The 12,791-nt window shown below is 37.2% G+C and overlaps 1 protein-coding gene across 1 annotated transcript; it reads left to right on the top strand.

Annotated features, from left to right (window-relative positions):
- Positions 1 to 318: 318 nt before the first annotated feature.
- On the top strand, positions 319 to 12,764 carry fhl2b (four and a half LIM domains 2b). The gene is made up of 7 exons (XM_056233607.1): positions 319 to 337; positions 2,239 to 2,330; positions 4,395 to 4,568; positions 8,000 to 8,174; positions 10,355 to 10,524; positions 10,608 to 10,794; positions 12,164 to 12,764. Exons 3-7 carry the CDS (start codon positions 4,413 to 4,415, stop codon positions 12,313 to 12,315), a joined length of 840 nt encoding a protein of 279 aa, XP_056089582.1. The 5' UTR covers positions 319 to 337; positions 2,239 to 2,330; positions 4,395 to 4,412; the 3' UTR covers positions 12,316 to 12,764.
- Positions 12,765 to 12,791: the final 27 nt, after the last annotated feature.

Genomic DNA, 12,791 nt, shown 5'->3' with positions numbered 1-12,791 from the left:
TTGCAATCTGATCGTGGGAATTCAAGTGTTAATTGATGACTGGCAAAGATTTTGGCTCCAGCCATAAGCAAATCTAAGTACCCATGGGAGTGACAGATGAGAGAGGGCAAAGTTTGGAGCAAACAGGTGTTGGGTCTCACCATCTCACTGTGAACCATCAGCCACAGTGACGAAAGCTTCCAAGAGTTCCCTTCTATTCCTCCACTCTGTCACTAAGCAAGTTTACAATATCACACACAGGCCTTTGCTCATACTGTGGCCAGAGCGATGGAGACGAGCCAGGAAGGGGCAAGGAAATCCTATTAAGGACATGATGGAAAGCCAAAACCTTCAAAAGGTACTTATTTCTTTGCAAGTATTCAGTTAAAACTCTGTGTAGTATTATATAGAAAAATATTCTTGTAGCTCAAACAGTTATGTAAAGCCAAGGTTATGGATTTGATTTCCAGGGAATTCATGAACTGAATGCCATATAAATTGTTTTGGATAAAAACATCTACCAAATTGATAGATTTAAAACAAATGATGACCTTTGTGGGTTGGATGGATCAATCAAGAGAAGCATGGGTAAAACTTGTGGTTTCTCATACTTTTAAGACTACCTTATCATCACCTTACAACAGCCGTAGAACATCTTCATGACCAATGCATGATCAGACTTTGAGAGTTTTTACTTTTATATTTAATTTGAGAATTTCACATGGTTTTTGTCTCAGTGACTCAAAAAAGTAATTGTACACTTTTTTTGTGCTATACAGTAGGCCATTTCAAATGCATCTTTTCCACCTTTGCCAGACAGATCTCATAAAGATAATAGGAGGTTGACATTTTTGGCAGGTAAAAGTGACCTGTGCTTTAAAATGTATAAGTTTCCTCTAGTGACTTGTACTGTCACTGCCACACATTTACATGACACTGCACAATAACTTTGTTCCTTCAATATACTGTATATGTTGTGTTTTGGATGGAAAGCTAGTGTGTGCATGGGAACCAGCAAGACTTTCTTTATCATCCAGTATGGTATTTTGGGTGGAGCAGTTTGACAAAGGAAGTCTTGTTGTTTAAGAAGCTTGTTGGTTGGAATATCTATGGGAAATCGTTATAGTCTAAAATGGTCTTCTCAGCTTGAAAAGTCCACTTTTGTAATATGCTCATCACTCTTAAAGGGATAGTTCACCCAAAAATATAAATTCTGAAGATCTTTTTAATGAAATCTGAAAGTACTCTGCATTGACAGCTACACAACTTTGACGCTTCTAAAAGTTAATAAAGAGATCGTAAAACTAATCCATATTAATTGAGCAGTTTAGATGACATTTTCTGAAGAGATTTGATCATTTTATATGATGAACGGATTTAATTTAGGCTTTTATTCACGTTTAAACATTGATCAGCGAACATAAACAGAAGCTCAACTGAACCTCATTGGTTCTTGAGGAAGCTCAAACGTGCTGCGTAACACACGAGAATGAACCTCATTGGTTCTTGCAGAAGCTCAAACGTGCTGTGTAACACGAGAATGAACCTCATTGGTTCTTGCAGAAGCTCAAACGTGCTGTGTAACACGAGAATGAACCTCATTGGTTCTTGCAGAAGCTCAAACGTGCTGCGTTACACACGGGAATGAACCTCATTGGCTCTCACATGTCAAGCGAATATGCTTGAGCTACCATTTACCACAAATGATGTGTGAGTTGATGAATGTTTATATGTGAATAAAACCCAAAATTCAATCTGTTCATTATATAAAGCGATCGGGTGTCTTCAGAGAAAATTTTAAATAAACCGTTGTGGTAGTTGCTTAGCTGTCAACGGAGGGACAGAACGGTCTCAGATTTCATCAAAAAGATCTTCATTTATGTTCTGAAGATGAACGAAAGTCTAAACGTGTTTGGAATGACACGAGGGTGAGTAATTAATACATTTTTGGGTGAACTGTCCCTTCAAGGTTTTGCATTAGATTCTAATTATTAGACAATAATTATTAGATGCAGTTAATATAGTAGAAAATATGTGCATGGCATACACTATGCATATATTTTATGAATCTAAACATTCTTTTACTCACAATGCCTATGGATTCAGTGGAAATATACATTTACGGAATTGTTACATAAGAGCATGTATGGTCAAGTACGGGGTGCATGCAGTAGATGTTGTGGCTTAGTGGTGTCTATGTATTTATAGTTCCTGATAAAGTGTCCAACCCATTTCAATCACCCCATTGCCCTTCCACAGGGGGAGTAATCCAATAAAGAGGAGCACAGGAGTCGCTCCTCCATCTCTCTTTCAAGAACCAAAGACGCACAGCACATCACGGCACAGGACAGGCAAGTTGAGCATCAAGAAAATTCTCTTCTCTTCTCTTCTCTTCTCTTCTCTTCTCTTCTCTTCTCTTCTCTTCTCTTCTCTTCTCTTCTCTTCTCTTCTCTTCTCTTCTCTTCGTACTATATGTTTTTTTGCCATTCATTCCAACCACTTTATCCTATTGCTTTTTTATTTGCATCTAATAAACTTCAACTTTTCAATTTTCACTAAAACTTCAGATTTTTTTTCAGAAAACATCTGATCTTATCATTATCAATCGATGTACTGTATTTAATGTAAATTCTTCCAATGGCTGTTTCGCATTCTCTCTTTTCTTTCTATTGTCTGTCCTAGTTTCAATGCTTCTGAGCCAAATACTTTTACTGAACCATATTTTAAAAGCTCAAGGTGGTTTACTTATTAAATTAAAACACAAATATGTGCTTCAGACTAAGGATTTAAAGTGGAGTAGGCTGCATTTTAAAACGGGCATGATTACTGAAATGTAAACGCATTTGTGGACATGCCAATGAGCCAGTCTGTATTTTCTAATGGATGTGATTTTTAATAAATCTTCTGGGTTTGAGATTTATACCTGAAATAGTGCTATAGTACTGGTATTAAACTGGTATTAAACTGGTTCCTTCTTGGTATGGGGATAAATAAATGTGTCAGGCATCTCCACAGCCACCTGTCAGTCCTTCATAGCTATGGCTGAAAGGTTCCAAAAACAGAGGCCCTCTTGTCTTTAATTAGCTGCACGTTTCACTGCATCACTCGTGGTTTAATCGTAAATGAGTGGGTTGGTTTGGGGCTTCATTGAGGTAATTCACATGACTCATTAAGGTAATTCACATGACTCAAAAGATTCCCCAGCTAAGCTCTTGCTTCAGTCTTATTTAATCCCTGGGTACTGTATGTGCATGTCTGTTTGAGACTGAGGGAGATATGCCTCTTTACTGATAGTAAGGGACACACTGGGGACAGCTGGAACCACAGAGACTTCTCTTGATCTGGTGCCCAGTGTTGGTGCCAGGCTGCCAGGCCGAGGACAGATCAAAGAATCCATTCAGAAACAACAGTGTGATCTGACAAGTGTTCACAGTGCATATTTAGCTGAATCCACTGCCTCTCTGTGGGAGACGTACAGAACATAAAGGAGTCTATGAAGTTATAATGAAGGTCACAAACACACAATGAGATCATGACCTCACTCTGATGTGGCATAGTTGCTATAGCTTAGGTTTAGTCAAAAGAAGGCAGTTACACTTTATTTTGATGGTTCCCTTTATGCATTCTGTTGATATAAGCAATGTTGCACCTACATTTCAACTAACTCTCATTAGAGTATTAGCTGAATATTAGTTGGATGTTAGGGATAAGGTTAGGGTTAGTAGAATAAGTTGACATATAGGCCTACTTGCAAAGTTACTTATAGTCAGTAGAATGCCTGTTGGGGGACCATCAAGTAAGTAAAGTGTTAGCAGATATTAAAGGGAAATTTTGTCATCATTTATTTATCCTCACGGTGTATGAGTTTCTTTCTTCTGTTGAACACAAAAGAAGATATTTTGAAGAATGTCGGTAACCAGACATTTGACGGTAGCTATTGACTTCCATAGTATTTTTTTCCTTCTATGGTAGTCAATGGCTACCGTCAACTGTTGAACTCATAGTGCACTTTACCAAGTCTACTGAAGTGACTCAGCTAGACAAGCTTTACAGAGTCTTTTGTTGTGTTAGAATGAGACTCTCTGAGAAAATAAGCCACAGGATTGGTGTGGAGCTCAGTGCGGGTAAGCTTTGAGTGCACAAATGCTAGTCTGGACACAGTTCTGAGGGATAACGCAGAAATATTAGCAGGGCTTTTCTGAGGAAGACACAACAGCTGGGACTAATACATTGGCACGCATTCCACTCTTGCTTTAGAAAGTTTGCGTCATATTTAGCCTTTATCAAGAAGAGGTTAAGCACTGGTATTATATGCCTAAGTTTCATGCCTTACATGATTCCAAACTATTATCTGAACTGAATCTCAATGTCCCCCTCAACCTTTCTGCACCATTTAAAACACTTTTATTATTTAGGAACTGTTTACACCCAAGATGGCGGAGCGCTATGATTGCCACTACTGCAAGGAGTCTCTGTTTGGGAAGAAGTATGTTCTGCGTGATGAAAATCCATACTGTGTGAAGTGCTATGAGAGCCTGTACTCCAACACCTGTGAGGAGTGCAAGAAACCCATTGGCTGCAACAGCAGAGTATGTTAATCTTCACAATTTCTACCTTACTAAATGTTTTTACTAAAAGACACAATCCAAAACAGCTGGAGCTGCCCTGGTACACTTTCGCATACTTTGCTTATGATGGAAATAATATGATTTAAAAGAATATTTTAGTGTGAAGTGAATGTAATGTTTGTAGATACTTAATTAAAACTGAATGAAAATGTATTAGTATTTAAATTTATATTAAATGCAATTAGCTGACTTTAGAGTGTTTTTTGACCTACACCTAAGTAGGACTTAAGTACATCTTTATATGTCATTTCATAATAACTTATACTGTCTAAAGTGTACCGTCAAAAGTACTGACAAGCATTTATGGTAAACTAAAATATACTTTAATGTAGTTTCTGTTGAAACTTGTATGTCATGTATTTAAATATACTGTATTTGTAATTATTGTAAAGGTGAAGAATAGTACTAATATTATACTATACTTAATAATAATATAGTAGCCTACATTTAAAATATATTAATTTAAAATGTAATTTCAAATAACACACTACAGTTAAAAATATATTCAAGTAAATGTGCTTTAGTGTTAGTTAATGATTTAATGATTTAAACTGCACTTTTTTACATTATTACAAAGTGCACCTTTTAAAAGTATACTTAAGTGTGTTTAGAAAGTCATAAAAGTACACTTAAATGGCTTTAATTTAATTAATATTTTATTATCTGCAAGTACAGTTTAAAAAAAAATGCAATCAAGTGCACTACTTTTCTTAATTCCAAGAATGACAGCTCTAGCAGACTGTGCACCATATCAGAGCGCAGTATCCAGAACGAGATTTGAGCATTTTTATTTAGTAACACTGTACACAATGATTTGGAGCTCTGTTTGGCCCTCTGAAAGCTGAGAGATCACCAGGAGAGCAGTGGGGAATAGTATGAATGCCAGCTCATACACTCTCGACTGATCCCAGCAGGACATCAGTGCTGGGGAGTGAGTCCAAAACCAAACAAAGAGACCAGATGAGCTTTTGTGGAATTACCAGCACTCATTTACCTTGGAGACAGAAACACAGACTCTCTATTGCCATTTCAAAGACACATTTTATAACCTTTATACATACTAAAATATAAATACTAAAGATAAAATGCATGTCATTTCAATATAATAATATATATATATATATATATATATAGAGAGATTTTTATATATATATATATATATATTATGTAGAAATTAACATTAACCAAAAATAAATGGTGTAAATTATTAAGACAAGCATCACTTTTACCCTTAAACTCCTTGAACATATTAAAAGGACAGTTCACCCAAAAATGATAATTCTTTCATCATTTACTCACCGTTATGATTTACCAAACCCATAAGATTTCAGATCATCTTCGGAACACAAATAAAGGTATATTTATTTTTGTCCGTCCATTGAAAGTCCACGCATCCCAAATTGTCACGCTATTAAAAAGTACAATAGGACATTGTAAAAACCTAAATTAAATCTGTTCATCATACAAAGTATCCGTGTCTCTTCAGAAGACTTAGTGATTAAACTGTTATATTCATATGGATTACTTCAATGTCTTTTTGTGCTTTTTGAAGTGTGAAAATTGAAAAAAATGTGAAAAAAATTACTTTATGGTCAAAAATGATAAGTGTGTGGAAGTCTTATGGGTTTGGGACAACATGAGGGGGACACAAATGTCATGTTTGGGTGAACTATTCCTTTAAGCTCTATGCTACAGACTTGTGCTAAAGATGAATCATACCTCAAGTCATGCAGCTTGTTGAGAAGAAGTGTACTCACATGTCAAAGCGATTGAAAATACTTTTTCATCGCAGATGATAAAACTGGTGAAAAATCCCATCCACTTGCATTAAATAAGGGACCTGAGCTATAACTATAGACTACAATAGCAACAGCATTGCACAGTGCTAAACACCACTCAAAACACTTTAACCACAGCATAGCAATGCCCTAAAAAACATGTTTTTTGTAAGAAAAAAAGGAAGAAGAAATAGAAATACCCTAATTCCTCAAATAAAGACCGGGGCCTTTATTTAACTGAACTGCAGATGGTAGCCGGCTTTTATTTGAAGCAGGCTTTTATTAGAGGCAGGCCTTTATTTCTAATTCGCGATCCCCGCCCGCCCGCCAGCCAAGTTTCCATGGTGACGCGTCATGCTTGGCACGTGTTCACCACAGCCAAAATAGCGCTGTACGACAGATGTAGCGCTTTTATTTCTAAATATTAACAAACTTGCTTACCATGTCATCAACTATCTTCTATTCTGACTCTCAAATCCGTGTAAGTGAGTTTGTTTTGTCGTTTAAAACCCTTTATAAATTATCTTGATCTGTAACGTGAGATGGGCACCGCAGTTCAGAGATTCCTGTCTGTTGGATTTGTTACGTTACAGCGCGTGAATTCTTCAGTTTCTCCCGAAATACATGAAAGTAAGTGGCCGGTGAACTGGGAGAAGAATAGAGTACACTTTATAGTTACTTACACTGTGTATCTGATATGAATAAAACACGTCGCCAAATATATTTGAATGGATTGTTATTGCTGCTTCCATAGACACCATTGTGTATTTTACAAACTATAAATGTATTGTTTTGCTATAAATCATATCTATTTAAATGTCTGAAACCTAAAATAAACATGTGGTTAAAAACACTGAATAGTTGTGATATGACAACCGCTGAGCGAGTCCGTCTTTGAGTGTACACTAATTTTTCCCCGGCCTTAATTTGAGACCGGCCTTTATTTGTCCGCGTTGACCACGCCCCCGGCCACTATCAGAGGCCCGGCGTTTATTTGAATACCGGTCTTTATTTGAGGAATTACGGTATATATATATATATATGTGTGTGTGGTGCTCTCTCTACAGGCTCCTGTGAGTTTCTGTCGTTAGTGTCACATTACATGGTCATTAGTCCTGATGAGGAGGTTGTCACTTGTTTTGAGGACAGGCCTGGGGTGGGACCACATCTGTGTGGCGTGTCCTTGGCCCAGTTTGCTATCCCGCTACCCCCTCTAGAAGCAGCCAATCAGCATGACCTCATAACACCTTGGGCCAGCGATTTAACGAGCACAAACACTCTCTCCAAATTGGTGGATAATTAAAGCAGTGGTGTCATACATGCATCCTGGGGCGATGTGCGCTCACAGCCCAGGACCGACTCTCACTAATGCACACCTATTGGCAGATCATACTGCGATTGGTCGCAGACGCCAGCACCTGCGGCTCTCATTGGAGAGTGACCCGCTGTGAAGCTGACATTGAGGAACCCTTTACCCTCCCTCTCTCCCTAATTATCAGTTCAAAGGCTGAAAAAGACCACCGAGGCCAAATACATTCTCCCTTAACCCTAAGTTTAATGCATGTGAGACAATGGAAGTTCAAATCATCCTTACTTGCTTGCTTTTGTCCTCAGGATCTGTCTTATAAGGACCGTCACTGGCATGATGACTGCTTCCACTGCTTCAAATGCCAGCGTTCTCTGGTGGACAAGCCGTTCTCCACCAAGGACGAACAATTGCTGTGTACTGAGTGTTATTCCAATGAGTATTCCTCTAAATGTTATGAGTGCAAGAAGACAATCATGCCAGGTAAGTGAAACATTAGCTTGCTTGTAATACTCCTCACACAGGTTCTTAGTCCTTTAGAAATCTAATTGATGCATCAAGATTCATCACAATGAGGCATTTGACAGTATCTTTTGACATTATTAACTGTGCGACATATGAATCAATTTAAAGGGATAGTTGACCCAAAAATGAAAGTTCTGTTATCAATTACTACTCTGTCATGTTCAAAACACAAATGGTGATATTTTTAATGAAACCTCTGGGATTTCTGTTCCTGCTTTGAAAGTCAGTTCCACAAGACATTGATGCTTCAAAAAGTTGATGAACATCAATACAAAGTCGTATTTACCCTTGGTATCTGAGGGTGTATTCACACCTGCCTTGTTTGGGCAGGTGTGAATACAGCAATCGAACTCGGGTGCGGACCAAACAACCGAACCGAGACCCAGCTGAAGAGGTGGTCTCGGTACGGTTCCAAACGAACTCTGGTACGGATCGTTTACGGTGTGAACATGAACTGACCCAATTGCAAGAAAGCACTGCGCCTTTGAGTTAACAGGCTTCCGTAGTCGGAGATTTTGGCATAATGGTTTGTGTTATTGTTGTTCAAGTGCAAAAGAGAATTCCATTCCGGCGCGCTGTCTGGCCACACGATACTGTTGCGCGTCTTTCTGCGCGTCGTGTGTGTGCATCATTGGAATGGAATGAATGAAGGAGTGTGTGCATCAGGACATTCACATACAGAGCGTTCTCTTTAGTCTAATCGCGCATAGATGCAGAAAAAGCTTTTGCAGTTCATATAATGTAACAATAGTTACAATACAAGGATGATGCTGCGTTAAACTGGACAAACTTAATCGCAAGCGTTAACATTGACAGCACTTGTTAGCAGTATATACAATAAGAATCTCATTATTTGAAAGTGTGAACATAGCCCCTCTATATGAATGAACTTTATACCTTGTCCGTCTTCTGCGCAGTTTCTTCATATTGCGTTTGTACAGAATAACACAAAACTAGTAAAATAACAAATATTGCAGTACGAAATATCTCCATGCTGAACCTTTTTTTGCACTTCCTGATTTCCCTACTTGAGAATCCTTGTCCAATGAATGGACGACCTTAGCACACATGTGGTTTTGTTTACAAATTTGGGTTCACTTGCAAAAAGAGCAGTGTGAAAGCGAACCGTAAAAAAAAAAAAAAAAAAAAAAAAAAAAAAAAAAAATTTGGTCCGGACCAAAGCAAGTGAACTATCGGACTTTCCTGGTGTGAATACACCCTGAGTTAAGGGCCTGTCAGTAAGAAAGCATGTCGGACGCAATGGATGCATCATTTGCATTAATAGTACATTTTATACAATTAATGATTTTTTTGTTGTTGTTGTTGTTACATTTACAAGTTGCATGTACAAAATACCATTATAACAGCATCTTCATAAATTAAATAAAACACAAAAAAGTAAAAAAACACAAACTTTTGAAACACAAACAAACTTTATTTATCATTTTGTAGATGTAGAGTTTAAAAAAAAAATCTTAATTACGACATCCCAACTCATAAATACTAACCTTTTAATGATTTTCTTTTTTGGGTGAACTAACCGTCATTAATTACTCACCCTCATGTCGTTCCAAACCTGCAAGACTTCGGAACATAAATTAAGATTTTTGATGAAATCTGAGAGCTTTCTGTCCCTCCATTGACAGCTATGCAACTACCACTTTGACGCTTCAAAAACATGCGAGAGCCAATGAGGTTCATTCTCATGTGTTACACAGCACGTTTGAGCTTCCGCAAGAACCAATGAGGATTGTTCTTTCGCACCAAGCAGGTTAAGTTAAGCTTCTGTTTATGTTCGCTGAGTGTTTAAATGTGAATACTAGCCTAAATTCAACCTGTTCATCATATAAAGCGATCCATTCTCTTCAGAAAATTTGGACTAAACCGTTGTGGTAGTTGCGTAGCTGTCTAAGGAGGGACAGAAAGCTCTCATATTTCATTAATTAAAAAGATCTTCATTTGTGTTCCGAAGATGAACGAAAATCTTTGGAACGACATGAGGGTGAGTAAATGATGACAGAATGTTTGGGTGAACTATCCCTTTAATAGGCTATAATCCATCCTCACTATTATCCTGCCAAGTCATGGGATATTTGTTTGTCTGTCTGCATTTTTCTCTATGTCTCTATGCCTCTCAGGCTCCAGGAAGATGGAGCATAAGGGGAACAGCTGGCACGAGACCTGCTTTTCCTGCCAGCGCTGTCAGCAGCCCATTGGAACCAAGAGCTTCATTCCTAAAGACAACAGTAACTACTGCGTGCCCTGCTACGAGAAGCAATTTGCACTGCAGTGTGTGCACTGCAAGAAGGTAAGAACAGCTGGAATGCAACATGTGGCTTTGAATATATGTAAAGTATTAAATGATATCACACCTTTTTTGTTTCCTCTCAGCCAATCACCACTGGGGGCGTGACCTACCATGACCAGCCATGGCATAAGGACTGCTTCCTGTGTACAGGCTGTAAGCTGCAGCTGTCCGGCCAACGCTTCACCTCTCGTGATGACTTTGCCTATTGCCTCAACTGCTTCTGCAATCTGTATGCCAAGAAGTGTGCTGCCTGCACCACCCCCATTAGCGGTATGAGCGTTCAACACATTTACATCTCCTTATGTTTGGAAGGTGCTTATCAGAACTGAACGCGAGCTTATAAATCAGTATAAACACAATTAACATACTGAAAGTTGCAATGAAACAGAAGCAGTGACAGATCTTTTCTTATCTATTTTATCATGTACAGTTGCAAGAAAAAGTATGTGAACCCCTTGCAGAATCTGTGAAAATGTGAATAATTTTAACAAAATAAGAGAGATCATACAAAATGCATGTTATTTTTGTATTTAATACTGTCCAAAATAAGATATTTTACATGATTTTGTTTTTTTACATATAGTCCACAAGACAAACAAATAGCTGAATTTATTAAAATGATCCCACTCAAAAGTTTAGGGACTTTTGATTCTAAATACTGTGTCGTTATACTTGGATGACCCACAACTGTTATTTTGTCTTGTGGATTACATGTACACATTTTTTATGTAAAATATCTTATTCAGGAGAGTACTAAATAAAAAAATAACATGCATTTAGTCTGATCTCTCTTATTTTGTTAAAATTATTCACATTTTCACAGATTCTGCAAGGGGTTCACATACTTTTTCTTGCAACTGTGTATCCGAATGAAACGGATTATTGAAAAATAAATTTAGAAAGGGGTGGGGTTTAAGTGGACTAAAGTCCAGCATGTCACCAGAGAGAAATCTGTCATTTCACTGGAAGTTTGAATCGTGACATTTTGATTAAAACAGTTTTAAATGAAACAAATGCATGGATGAATATAGATGAGTTTTCATTTCATGCTGACTTTAATGTACTCACAAAAATCCCCATATTAAAGGAATAGTTTACTCAAATTTGTTTAAAATCCATAAAACTTTTTTTATCAGACAAAACTACAATTCTTTTAAGAATATCTTGGCCACTTTTTTAGTAAAAGTGATTAAGGATTGAAGCTATAAAGCTCATCTCGACAGAAGAGCTCCATGAAAGTATATTAAAATAAGTCCATATGAGAAATGTGCTATATTACTGGTATTCTAAAGCCATACAATGGTAATTATGTTAGAAACAGACCAAAAATAGATTACTTCTATCACTTTTTATGATATTTTTGTTGTGAATTTTGTCATTTGGGAGATTTTAAAATGTCCATTTTCTAATTCATCTTGATTATATTGAAAAAAGCATCCATGATATTAAAAAAACAAAACACACACCTTTAAACACAAAGGGAAAAAAGAACGTACAGGTTTTGAACGACCTTTCTGACTTCAGGACCTGTATGAATCTTCTTGTCCACACTTTAGCAAATAAAATCCATATTTCCCATACATTATTGCTATATGATCATTTTTTTATTTTTTTATTTGTACTGTCATATCCTTTGCAGGTCTAGGAGGAAGCAAATACATCTCCTTTGAAGAGAGACAGTGGCACAACGACTGCTTCAACTGCAAGAAGTGCTTGGTGTCTCTAGTGGGCCGTGGCTTCCTGACTGAGAGGGATGACATCCTGTGTCCTGACTGTGGCAAAGACATTTGATCACACAGCATAGCACTGCAATTCCTAACATTTTATTATTTCATCAAAGTTAAATAGCAATACAAGCTTTTATCATAGCTAATATATTTGTCTAATAAAAGTTTAAAGGAGCCTGTGTGTGCCAAGGCCTATTATATAATATTGTGTCATGTCTTTGTGGTCAGGGTTTAAAATGTTGCCAAACAAGAAACATATGCAGAGTGAAAATTGTTAAATGTCTTTGTTTTAGGATATAAAGACATAAAGCACAAGTGTTATTGCCTATATACCTTTTTTGTGACTAACATTTGCTTTTGACTCATCAATCAATATTTGTCATTTATAGACTGTAAAGAATTTGCTGTAGCTCATAATAAACTTCTTGAAAAGGCATTAATGAAAGTCTCAGTACTGCTTACAAGAGATCACTACAATAAAAAGTGACTGACATTCAACACATTTACTCTAAATATGCCTCAGCTGTTCTTATCTTTCAG

Source organism: Rhinichthys klamathensis, unplaced genomic scaffold, assembly GCF_029890125.1.
Source record: "Rhinichthys klamathensis goyatoka isolate OS25496 unplaced genomic scaffold, OSU_Roscu_1.1 h1tg000372l_1, whole genome shotgun sequence".
NCBI classification, from domain to species: domain Eukaryota; kingdom Metazoa; phylum Chordata; class Actinopteri; order Cypriniformes; family Leuciscidae; genus Rhinichthys; species Rhinichthys klamathensis.
Note: the sequence above shows the minus strand (reverse complement) of the source record. Positions and strands in the feature narration are given on the sequence as shown.